The following is a 13,359-nucleotide window of genomic DNA, read 5'->3' on the forward strand; positions in this document are numbered from 1 at the left end:
GTGATAGTTTTATTGTTCAGGTAATAGACCCTTCTGCAGTCTCAGCTGTAAGGCTGAATAACAATAGCTTTTGGGAGGGAGAGCTGATTGTTATTAGAAATCATCAGTTTATAAAGAAAAAAAAAATACCCCAATGAATGCTTTGGAATGAGAGAAAAACACCTTTTGTATCGTCTGGTGTGAAATTATAACAGCATTATTTTTCTTTTGCAGGCGTGAAGGAGTCCCATCAGATGAGTATTTTTAAGATAATTGCTTCCATCCTGCATCTCGGAAATGTAGAAATTCAATCGGAACGCGATGGAGAATCCAGCAGCATATCCGTAAGTTTCTTAGCAGCCGTTACGACATGAGGGATTGCATTCATAAAGCCAGGCAATTTGCAGTATTGCCATGGGGATCTCAAATCTTGTCCTCCAAAGCTGCAAGCGGGGCTCTGTTTTCAGGGTAACCAAGCTAATGCACATGAGCTTCGTTCTTAACCCATGTGTATGCAAAAATACACCTGATGAATATTCATTGTGGACATCCTGGAAACCAGGCCTCTTCTCGGTGAAAGACATTGAAATAGACACTTAGGGCCGGTGTAGTCTGAGATTTAAAAGAAAAATGGGTGAAAAATTAGTTTAGTAAAACTGACTAGTTTGCGTGTGGGTTCACAACTAATGAAAACACCTCGGGGGAAAAAATCTTGGCTGCTGTTACTGAGATCATCTAGTGTTCGTAGACGATGCACTGTGCAGCCATTTAGCAGCAGTACCATAGTAGGAAAGTTGTGGCAGATGATGATGGTTTTAGTAGTTAGTGCTCTGAGCTGCCGCTGTAACTAAGGCACTTAGGTTTGATTCCCAGTGTCTGGGCTGATTTTTCCTTATGCTGGTGAAGAATGGGAGCGTGGTACGATGGAGGCATTAATTTCCAATGAGGAAGGGCTGATTCAAGAGTTTCATGGCCAGGTCTGCAGATCTCCTCATCTGGGTTGAATCCCTAAGTCCAGGGATGAGTATGAGTGTATCTTCAGGGCAGGGGTTTTGAGGGTGGTGTTACATAAAAAGATGAAACTTCAAGACTTATTTTGGTACCTAGGAAGGGTAATGCCACTGAAATCCATTCAGGTAGATAACTTGAGTGTAACTGCTTTAAACCGAGGATGTCCTCTGTGAAATCGGGGCAGATTGTAAAACGGCAGCTGAATAAAGAACAGCATTGTGAGCAAGCGTAGAACTAAGACTGCGTCCTACGTTTCCTGGGCACAGGGAGGCTGATATTCAAAAGCTTTTGTAACTTTTGGAGTTATGCGCACAATGACGAAGATTTGAATATCTCCACCTGTTGACAGCGTACATTTTGTGCGTGCAACACACATGCACAAAATTTATCCAGATAAAATCTTCCACAATGCCTCCTTACGGGAGCAGGACTAAATTTTAGCTGGTGAGTGCACGCATTATTGCTCATCCTCTGTCTAAATTTATGCACATAAGTCTTATTGAAAAGATAGCTGTTCTAAAGCCATCCTTGCATATTTTATCCAGGTGTATTCAGCAGCAGGCTTACGCATATTATGTCCTGCGGGTTACCTGGATCACTTACCTGCTCGCCAGCTCTCTCAGTATTGACCTTAGGAAGTTTGCCAAGTGCCTGACCTTTGTGTGGCAAAGAAGAAACGATGAGGGAATACAAGCCTACGCTGAATAGCTGCCTGATATGAGAAACAGATGGGAAAAGACCAGGGCAGCAGTCCGGCAGAGCAGGGTGAAACTAAAGGGAAGAATGCACAGCCCATGTGTAAACCATGGACCATTGGTTTTCCAGACATCCGTGTTCTCTCGCAGCCCAAGCAAAATCAAATCTGTTTGAATGTGCTGTCCCCTCAGTGAATGCTGTGTCCTCATGCAGGGCAATTTAGTTATAATAATAATAATAATGCTAAAAAAAAAAAAATAGCAATACGTTCTCCATTACCCTCACTCTCCTTGGAGATAAGGCCATGCCCAATTACTTGGATGCTGATGCCGATTTATTTGATAAAATCAGCAGTATGTTCTCAGAAAGTGAGACTGGAGCCAAAATATCGACTCCATAAGTGGATTTAGTATTCTTTAATTAAGTTTAAATGTAATTCCGCAGTACTGAATCTGTTGCCTTATTTTAAACAGTCATGAGAAAACTGTGGTCTGCAAAAGTTGTTGTACGCAGTTTATATGTAGTGTAAATACAGTAAATGTGTTTTTATTCCGGTAATCCATCCTGCTATAATCATTCAGTAATCTAACTTCATAGCTGATATTACATCTGAAAGATTATACAGTGGTGCCAATCAACAAGGAAAAGTACAATTATGCCAATTCTGACTTATCCCCTGCTGAACCCCGGTGCGCTCAGTGGGCGACCCACTTCTTGGCTCTGGCCATGATTTTTAAATAAAAATTCTTGTTTAAACCTTAGTGGTCTCCCATCCTAAGTTCTATAACCTTCCATTTCCTTTTAACTCCCTTCTTCCAGTTTTTGCTTCAGCTGGTAAAGTGCGCCACATCCAGCTAATCTTTTAGGCAGTATGCACACACAGTCACTCTATCATCTTATTCTGTAATCTTCACTGAGTACGTCTGCAGTAACAATACCACGAAAAAATTCTGGTCTTCGCCTGCCATGCACCTTATACTAGAGGGCCAGTCTATCTTCAGCTGCACATTTCTCTTTTTCTTGGTCTCTGTACGCTTAAACACTCTCTTTGCTCTCACCCGTTCCGTAGCTCATTTCTTGGTCCTTATTAAATCTTGGAAGTTCATTGCGCTGTCTTTGCTAATCTGGAACAAACTTGTGTGTTGGTTTTGCTCCTTCAATATCCGGTTTATGATCTCATCTTCAAATAAAAAAAAAAAAAAGTCCTTTTGTGTTCAAGATTTGTCCTATTGCCTCTTTGCTGTGTTTGTTGCTTAAATAATGGTGGCTTTTGAAGTGGCCTAATAATGATTAGAAACGAAGGTAAGGACTCTGACCCTAGCCCTTTCTCTATAGAGAATAAACTGTGGCATTGAGAGCCAGAATCCAATATTTGACAATCTTATCTGCTCTGCCAATGGATTTCAGTGCTTTCCATGTTTAAGAAAGGCCATTTAGGCATCTCTGTATGTGGAAGCAGTTGGGTTTTGCTGACCGTGAGATCACTGGGGCTCAAGAGAAGCATTTTGCTCTACATGTGATAGTGTCAGAGGTCACCCTCTAGTTTCTGATTCTCCTACTTGCAGGAAAGATGTGTTAGCCAATTCCTAGTGCTATCGTGAGTAGCAGGAAACACTGCTTGTTCTGTCCAGTAGAATTTTATCTGCTTTACTTCCCTTCTCTTCTTCCTCGCTACCCTTCTCCCCCATTCTCTCTGTTATTCCTCTTACCTCTCTCAGGTTTTCTTGTACTGCTCTTCCCTGATTCTCATAATATTGTTGAAAAGTGATAAGGCTAGGCAGGGACCGCACAGCATGAATCACTGTTGTTCATTATAGAAATCTCTATGTTCATTGCGTTTATGTACGTAGTTTGTAAACTCACCTAGGATTTTAGGTAGAGCAAGTAATAAATATTAAAAATAGGCGTTGCATTTCCAGAAAGCTGGAAGCAGGGCCACTTTGCAACGAAAGTCTAAGTGAGTGTAAAGTGACTGGATAATTTAATTCATGAAGATACGCAGGGCTGGAGTAAGGAAGGTTTCCCTGTCTCATATGTAAGGGGAGCTAGAGGTGAGAAGCCCCTGCCTGGGTTGGTGAAAGGATTAATACAAGCCCTGCCAAATTCGTAGGATCCAGCTCTGTGGGTGCTTGAACACTGCGCAAACTCTCTAATTGTGTGTAAGGAGGGGTGATTTGTGTTGTTTGGCACCCTCAATTGGTTTGAAAAGTTGACTTTCTATGGCTGAGACCATGGTGAAAGCAAGGCTGAGCCCTGTAGGTCAAAGCACTTTTACGTCATGCTTGTTTTTTTTTTGTCTGGAGGAAAGGGCAGAGAGACTGCAGAGGCAAGTCGCAGCAGCCCCTGGCGGATAGGAGACGGTATCAGAGGTGATGTTGGTAAACGTGCACCATCGATTGAATTGCACTGAATGTACTGAACACCTGGGAATTACATAGGGCAAAAGGGGAACAGGAATAAACACTCAACTGTAGAAATAAATTGAGAGGAACAAAAGTGCTGATAAACTATCCAGTATGTGGTTCTTAAAGAGCTGATAGAACCACAAAGTTAAACCAACAATGCAGTTGGAAAATAGGCAGTTTGGGGAATTTATATTATGTGTATGTGTAACACTGCACACGTTATATATTAAAAAAAAAAAAATTATAAATGGATGATGATTGCACAAATCCATTGCTAAACAAATAGAACTGAAAAACTGTAAGGGTAAAAAATATTTCATCAGTGAATACAATCAGGCCGATACAGTACAGTGCGCCCGCGTTTTCGACGCACTAGCTTTACCCCTTATACAGTAAGGGGTAATAGCGCGTCGAAAACCTGCGGCCAACCCTCTCGAAACTAATAGCGCCCGCAACATGCAAATGCATATTGATGGTCCTATTATTATTCCCACGCGATACAGAAAGTAAAATGTGCAGCCAAGCCGCACATTTTACTTTCAGAAATTAGCGCCTACCCAAAGACAGGCGTTAATTTCTGCTGGCACCGGGGAAGTGCACAGAAAAGCAGAAAAAAACTGCTTTTCTGTGCACTCTCTGACTTAATATCATAGCGATATTAAATCGGAGACACCCCCCCCCCCCCCCAAAAATTTTTAAATGTGCCCGCGGGTCGGAAGACTGTCGCTCAATTTTGCCGGCGTCCGTTTTCCGAACCCATGGCCGTCAGCGGGCTCGAGAACCGACACCAGAAAAATTGAGCGTCGGCTGTCAAATCCGCTGACAGCCGCCGCTCCTGTCAAAAAGGAGGCACTAGGGACGCGCTAGTGTCCCTAGTGCCTCTTTTTACTGCGGGCCCTCCTTTAAATACTTGAGCGCGCGCCCAAGAGAGTGGCCTGGGCGCGGGTTGGGAGAGTGGGCGCTTGCCTCGGAGCGCCAGCTCTCCCGCGGGGTTTACTTTATCAGCCCGAATGTTAGCCAAAAGCAGGCAAAATGCATTAACAAGTCACCCTTACTGAGGAGGAGTTTAGTTCCCAAGGGCACACAAACTTATTTGTTCTCTTCGGGGCTGCTCCGGCTATAGCAATTAACTCCCATTCTTGTCTCTCTATCCCAGGGTGGATTCTTTTTAGGGTGCGTGGGTAGGAGGGAGCTCTCGCTTCTGGCTCAGACAGTGGTGCGTTGCTTCCTGTCTATAAATAATGGGAGTTTAGAATTAGTTGTTAGCAGCCTAACCTAGTAAAGTAAGACACTAATACAAAGCCAGAAGTGGTAAAACATGTAAGAAATGAATCATTAACCACAGTAAAGACCAGTTTCCAGGGTGCAAACTAAGGAGATGATATTCCCTCTGTATAAGTCCCTGGTGAGACCTTATTTGGAGTACTATATACGGTTCTGTAAACCGCAGGATATAAACAAAGAGGAGTCTGTCTAGAGGGTGGCTACTAAACTAGTCAGTGATCTTTGTTCTTAAAAATCTAAACATGTATATCCTAGAGCAGTGGTCCCCAACCCTGTCCTGGGGGCCCACCAGCCAGTCGGGTTTTTGGGATATCCTCAATGAATATGCATGAGAGAAAATTTGCATGCGCTGCCTCCATAACATGTACATTTTCTCTCATGCATATTCATTGTGGATATCCCAAAAACCCGACTGGTTGGTGGGCCCCCCAGGACAGGGTTGGGGACCACTGTCCTAGAGGAAAGGGGAAATATGATAGCAACATTTAAATACCTCCAAGGTTTCCATGCAGAGGTGGCAGGTCTCTTTCAATAGAAAGAAGGCTTGAGGGGTCATGGGATGGGGGGGGGGATGGGGATAGAGTAATCTATGTCAATAATTCTTTTTACAGAGGAGGGTAGAGGATGCATGGAACAGCCTCCCTGTGGAGGTGATAGAGCCATGGACAGTATCTGAATTCAAGAAAGGATGGGATAAACACAAAGGATCTCTGAGAGAGTGGTAGGGATTGTAAAATTGATTAGTTGGTGTAGATTGGCAGACTAGATGGGCTGTATGGTCTTTTGCTGCTAGCAAGTTTCCTTTTTTAATGTTTTTGTAACTCTAGTATGAAGTATATCAACGCAGCTGTTTTAAAATGTTACGTTTGCAAATTTCTGATAATTTCATGAAGTAAACTTTTCCAGCAGCCTGAACACAGGCTCAGTGCAGGCCTACTGAATGTTTCTCTTTCTCTGTGTCTCTAGAAACAGGATGAACACCTGAATAATTTTTGCAAATTGCTAGGAGTGGAGCATGACCAGATGGAGCACTGGCTATGCCATCGGAAGCTTGTCACCACTTCTGAGACCTACGTGAAGACCATGTCTGTGCAGCAGGCCTTGAATGCCAGGAATGCCCTAGCCAAGCACATCTATGCACAGATGTTCAACTGGATTGTGCAACATATCAACAAAGCACTGCATACTACCAGCAAGCAGCATTCATTCATTGGGGTCCTGGACATCTATGGGTAAGAGAGTTTATTTTGCTTGTTTTTGACGGAAGATTAAATCTCCTCTCTTGACCATGATTGTAACATCATGTTCGCAGTGGAGGTGGGTGCAAAGTGATGCTCCCCCCCCCCTCCGGTATTGTACAGATTCTCATTCTCAGCTAAAAGACAGAGTCCAGCCTCATGGCTCAGACCTTATGCTTGGATCTTGGTCAAAAGTCTGAGAAGTGACATCTTGTACATTCACAAGGCCATATAAGTACTTTTTCCATGGTATAAATGTCATATCTATAGGTGCCTTGGTGCCTCTTCACATGGTATAAACTGTACATCCATAGTGGAAGCCCTCTGATATCTGCTTTAGATTATCTGAAATTGGTTTTCTTCCTGTGTTTCTTTTTTAAGCTTGTACAATACAGATGTGGGGAGTTTAATATTACGTGTGTGTTACATTTATTTATCACCTTCCTCAAATTAGACCTGAAGCAGTTTACAGTACATAAACAGTAAAATATAAATTCAGAAAACACAATCAATAATGCAAGTACAATAACATAATAGTGCAAAACATAATCAAAAGCTGTTCCATAATAACAAAACATTATAATAAAATCAAATGTGTTCCCAAAACCTGCCTTGCTGTTCAGACGTAAATGAAGCACTACTTTTACTTCTGTACTGCACAAATATGAACTGAAAATCACAAAGTGGGCATCCTTCTGTGTGGCAGTCTGTTAGAGGTGGTAAATAAGAGGAGGACTCTTTTTAATTTTATCAAGATATCACTCTGTCAGGATGCATGAATCCTTGTAGGCTGTGTGGTACCTTTTATTTATTTATTTATTTTTTAAAGATTTTTTATATACCGGGGCACGTTAAAAACATCACCCCGGTTCACAATGTAACGTAACATAGCAACAAGCTTTACAATAATTTGATGTAAGGCAAACAGTAAGAAAACTAGGTCAACTTGAGACAGGTGGTTACATAATTAACTCTTAAGGAGAGTAGAGGAAAGAGGTTTTTTAACTATTAACAACTTTTATTAAAACAGCCTAAATAATGCTGTATGTCATGAGCTTTGGAGACCGCATAAGTAAAGAAGGGACCCAAGGCTCATGAAAACTAATGTAATAGAACATTTTTTTTTGGTTAGTTCAATAAAAAGTATCACAACCTATAAAGTTTCCAGTTTTCTTCAGGACAAATGCGGCAACCGTGACTGTTTGCTGTCAAAGTACTTACAATGTAGTAAATGGGTCCTTCAGCAGAAATTGTGTATACATTTGAAGATGTAGGAATTGCTGGCAAATGGAAATCCAGCTCACGGTGAAGTCACTGCGATCCTCTAATGCCTCTCAGAACTTTTCATGTGCTTGACAAATGATTTAGATGGAAAAAGATGTTATGAAGTTTTAGATCTTTTAAAATTTGTTGTTGAAGTGCTGAAACTATATTCTAACCAGACTAGGAGGACTTAAACCTCCCATCAGCCTGTACCTAGTTAAGCCCATATAAGCAAAGGATAAGAAGGTTGAGCTGATAATATTACATTTAAATTGGAAGAGGACGGTACTATTTTTATACTCTCACCAGCAATGTATTAAGATTAAGTGATCTATTTATCAAAGTGAGTTAGTGCTAATGTTCTTTCGTACCCATTAACACAGACTTCTGTGTGAAATATTTAAATGAGCAAATAAAATACAAAAATGTGCTTATCAGCTCATTTAAATATAGCATGATTTATGTTCATACTTGTATCCATGTTAACGTGGCCATTAATGCAAAAACTTAGCTAAACTTCTAGAGGTGTGATTAAGTGTATGTGTTAAATTGTGTGTTAGCATTTTTAATCCACAAATCACTAAGTGCTTTATCTCTGCAGTGAATTGTGCATTATCCTCACTAAGGCATGTGTTAATATTGCATGCATGAGAGATTGGAGAATATCTGTTGGTTAAAATTAGTAGTATATTTTTTTTTAGCTGGACTGAATTTGAATAAAATAAATGTACACTCTTATTAAATATAGCTTGGTTTAGTAAAAGCTGTGTTGTAAGCTACTGAAGGATAATCTATTATTGGCCTGGTTAAGAAAATTAAAGTATTTTGTGCATTAATAGAGTTTTCTTCCTTTTAACAAAATGAAAAACTGCAATTTCTTAGTAACATTGTGTGATTTATAGTGCTATAATTAGGGCACATTTTCAGTTTAAAATGTAATTCAGGTCAAGTAATAGTAAATTTGCATTTATTAATATATAGAAGAACTAAGGTAATTGACATATCTGTTCATTGTGAGGTTAGTATTGTGTGCTGTGGCACCATAAGCGGTCTTAGGGTAGCCAGAGGACAAATTCAGGCTGGACTCTGGCAGAAACCTTGCATAAACTTCTTTATTAATGACAAGAAAACAAACAAAGCAACTCTGCTATGCTTCGCAGTCCAACAACACAAATGTAGTCTTACAACTTAGTTCAGCTGTGTTCTCTTTCTCTAGGCTTCCTTCTCTCCCCCGGGCCTCCTTTTTCCTCTTGGGCCTGGCTAGTTATACACCTTCCCAAGGACCTCTGCCCAGACCAGGATTCCCTCCTGTCTTATGCTTAATGTGGGCCAGGCCAGATATTTGTTTAAAGTGTTTTGGAGCTTTCTCCTGTACATTCCTTCACAATGCATAATCCAAGACCATTTTGGGGAGGAATAAATTTATTTAGCATTTTTTATATACCAAGGTATAGCAGAGTTGCCTTCACTCCGGTTTACATACAGAAACAACATGTTACATTGAACGATGTATGAAGTTTACAATTTAAAATTAACGATAAATAAAGACATAACAAGGAGAATGTATAACAAGATAACACAGGATAGAATCCTGATGTACATATAACTCATGAAGTATTAAAGGGTATCTGTATCATTGAAACAGGGAGATTGGAAAATAGCAGAATATAAAAGTATTTTCAAGTCATAGAGAGCTATCTTTAAAAGATTGGCTGAGTAGCCAGGGTTTTTAGGTCTTTTTTTGAAGGATTTTAAGTTTTCTTGATTGGTGAGGAAATGAGGTAACGAGTTCCAGAGCTTAGGGCCGATGATGGAGAAGGCTCTGTTTCTGGTGGAGGATAATTTAGCCTGAGGAAGTGAGGGAATCACTAGATTAATTTTGCTGGCAGTTCTTGTAGTTCGTTGAGAGCAATGAATGTGAATGATTTATTTATTTATTTATTTAACATTTTTTTTATACCGACCTTCATAGTAATAACCATATCGGATCGGTTTACATAGAACAAGGGTATAACTGAAGCAATAAATAAAATAGTAATTAACAAGAGAAGAATAAGGCAAAGTTACATTTAACAAGGAGTAAAAACTTGGGAAGCTTAAAGCTGGAAGGAAGAAAGGCAGGAGGAATTATAACATAATACAAATGGAATTTAAGTTAGAGCATAATATGCTTTAATCTGTGATTGTTCTTCGTTCAAAAAGGATAGTGGACCTCTATCCTCTATGTCCATGAGAACTAAAATATGATTAGTGATTGTCTGGGGGGTCATCGAATGCTTGATGAAATAGCCATGTCTTGAGTTTTTTTCTGAAAGTGGTTAGACAAGGTTCTAATCGGAGACCTGAAGGAATGTTGTTCCATATAGCTGGTCCTGCTATTGAAAAAGCTCTGTCTTTTGTAGAGGAAAGGCGTGAAGCTTTGGTGGGGGGGAAATTCAATGTGCCTTTGTGAATATCTCTAATTGGTCTGTTGGAAGAGTGTAATTTGAAGGGGATTTCAATGTCAAGATGGAGTTGATGATGGATAGATTTGTGTATAATGGTGATTGCTTTGTAGAGGAATCTAAAATTTACTGGTAACCAATGTAGTTTTCTGAGGATGGGTGAAATGTGATCACCGCGGCTGGTGTTGGTTAGTAATCTCGCTGCCGCATTTTGTATCATCTGCAGTGGTTTGGTGGTCGATTTGGGGAGGCCGAGGAGAAGGGCACTGCAGTAATCTATCTTAGCAAATAGTAGCGCTTGGAGGACTGTCCTAAAGTCTTGGAAGAAAAGAAGTGGTTTGAGTCGTTTCAAAACCTGGAGCCTATGAAAGCAGTCTTTGGATGTAGTGTTGATCATTTTCTTTAGGTTTAGTCTATTATCCAGCAGTACCCCTAGATCTCTCACATGTTTGTGGGTGATGAGTGCATTGTGTAGGGATGATAGGTGAGTATTTTCATCGTTTGAAGAGATGAGGAGGAGCTCCGTCTTTGAGGCATTAAGGATGATGTCATGAATGATGTCATCAAAGGCGGAGTAGTCGGCTTTGTATATTACTTTGTGGAGAATGGTGAGAACTTTGAATTCTGCTCTTTTTTCAATAATAAATTTAAATAGTAAAGAGCTTTAATAGCTATGGAGTTCGAATCTCACCCTGTCTTAATTTGTTGCAGAGTGAAGAATCGACTGCTTCAACACAAGTTCATATAGAAGTAACTTGGTTTATTGGTAGTTTAAACTTGTTGTTGGAATTCTTTATTGCTAAGACCCATCTTCTATATCAAGTGGGGAAATATTTTTAGTGTAATTCAAGTTGTCTAAGTTTATCCGACTAACTAAGCCACACAGCAGCTGAGTATGGGCCACTTAGTTTTATTAGCATTAGTAGATTTGTAAAATAAGTTAGAAAAATCTGTTTAGAATTTGTATGCAAAACAGAGTCTTGACAAGAAAGGCATGGCCAGTCTGGAACTGGTGGATTACTGGGACACTGAACTGAAGCTTTGCCTCTGAGCCACCAAGAGGCTATGCTTAAGGGAAGCTAAGTGAACCAAAAGGCCTTGCCTCCAGCCCAGACCTAAGGCTGTACCGCTGAGGTTCCAGATTGGTCGCCGGGGATTTAAAATGGGGTTGCTAGGAACAAAACAAATTGAAGGGTAAGGAGTACACTATGGAGATCAATAACCCTGGCAAAGTGCCTATGCAAGACAAACTGGGCCATTGCAATGCAGGCCGGACTGAAGTGTGAGTTTATTCTGAACATGTGTTTGTTTCATGAGCTCTTGGTAGTCCAGGACATGGTGTTCTGCTTCTGTGAGGTGCACATTAGAATAAAGTCCGATAGCTGAACCCTGAACCAGCGGCCTGAAGCCTGACACATACATTAATGCACTTTCATACAAAATGAAAGGGGAGACCTGGTAATTGCAAGGTTATATAATATATCGTTAAAGTGTGCTGCTGTTATTGGAGGACACCTATTGATCAGAATGGTGTATTACACTGTCGCAACCAGGCCATCATTGGCTTGTGATAATGACAGCTCTTTCTCCTCTCAGTCTTTGATTAGTTTCTTCCATGCGCTGGCTGCAATTTGTGATCCATTTCCTATATTCCCTCACTCCACGGACTATTGTTTTTTTTTTATTATTAATTCTCCTGCTATTTCTTTTAACCTTTCTCTCTTACCCCAGATTTCAGTACATTCAGATCTTGAAAATTACAGAAGGAAAGCTTTCTTTACTGAGAGGGGGCAGATTTGAATAGCCTGCATTCTCTGCAGTGTACAGAAGTTGCTTTTAACTTGCAAACGCCGCAGTCCATTTTCAAAGGGAAATCAACCGCATCATTTCCTTTTAAAAAAAGAAATAAAAAAGCAGCCATGTCCTGCACATCGGATATTTGTCTGGGCGGTTTCGAGGGGGCAAAAGCATGTAAGTGCGGGAAAGTCCTCCCCGGCTTCCACAGCAAGTGCTGTGGAAGCCGGGGAGGACTTTCAGCCCAGCAGAGGTGGGACTTTTCAGCCGGGTCAATGTGCCAGTCTGAAATCCTTGCTTAGCTCGCACAAACTGCCTTGACTGTTGCCCTTGTGGTGTACAGCGGATTCTCTCTAGGACCGGGCATTCTGAGGAGCCCAGGAAAAGGTGCAGAAACCTATGGGAGGCGGAGGAAGCAGTTTCTGGCACACGCAGACAGCAGATGCAGTAAGGGGCACGTAGAAAACGGGCACTCAGTGCTGAGCACATGACCCGCCCCGACAGCCACCTCTCCTGGGCACGCGATCCAATATTTAAATGAGGGGTCGTGCTAACAAGGAGGCGCTAGGGAAAATCAGGCGCCCAGGAGAGTCGGCTGTCAGTGCGGGTTAGGAAAACGGATGCTTAATATGAGCGTCCATTTTCTCCCGCTACCGGCACAATATATGCGCACAAGATACTCCGTCTGGACCGTGTATCTTGTGTGTGTATATTGGGTGCCCAGAATATTTTTATTCAAGACTTTTTTTTTTTTTTTTTTTTTTTTACACCTGGATTTTCTTTTTGCGGTTTCTCTTTCTTAGTATCCCGGTGATACTAAGAGGAGGAATCGTAGAAAGCAGGATTTATTGTTTTTCCAATCAGCTCTTGAGCATGGCAGACCTTTATGGCAGCCCTGGGCTGGCGTAAAATTTGCCACATTGCAATGGGCGCATGGCAAGCGTGGGAACATTTTTGAAGCACTGGGATTAGCTAATAGCCTCATCTACATGAGCTTTACATGTGATGAGCGCTGTTAGGTTCACAGTAGTGTGGACGCGTGTTTTGGATGTTCTAATTCCCATATTGCGTCGGAGGTTATGGACGCACGTCCAATACGCGCATCCAGTCACGTGTAAAGCTGAGCGCACTATATTGCATCGGCCTGAGAGAGAGATTTATTTATTTATTTATTTATTTCAGATTTTTATATACCGGCATTCGAGACAGCAGTCACATCGTGCTGGTTCACATAAAACAGGGGTG

At 41.2% G+C, this 13,359-nt stretch overlaps 1 protein-coding gene across 3 annotated transcripts in view; it reads left to right on the forward strand.

Moving 5' to 3' along the window:
- The window catches only part of MYO5B (myosin VB), an 896,473-nt gene that overhangs the window by 567,386 nt on the left and 315,728 nt on the right, over positions 1 to 13,359 (forward strand). For 2 of the 3 annotated variants that reach the window (XM_029580135.1, XM_029580157.1), the window contains exons 9-10: positions 214 to 323; positions 6,342 to 6,607. The exons of the other annotated variant lie outside the window; for it this stretch is intronic. In XM_029580135.1, the coding sequence (XP_029435995.1) occupies positions 214 to 323; positions 6,342 to 6,607 (376 nt within the window). The remainder of the gene's footprint in view (positions 1 to 213; positions 324 to 6,341; positions 6,608 to 13,359) is intronic. 3 annotated transcript variants of the gene reach the window in all.

The sequence above is a fragment of the Rhinatrema bivittatum genome, chromosome 1 (assembly GCF_901001135.1).
Source record: "Rhinatrema bivittatum chromosome 1, aRhiBiv1.1, whole genome shotgun sequence".
Classification (NCBI taxonomy): Eukaryota; Metazoa; Chordata; class Amphibia; order Gymnophiona; family Rhinatrematidae; genus Rhinatrema; species Rhinatrema bivittatum.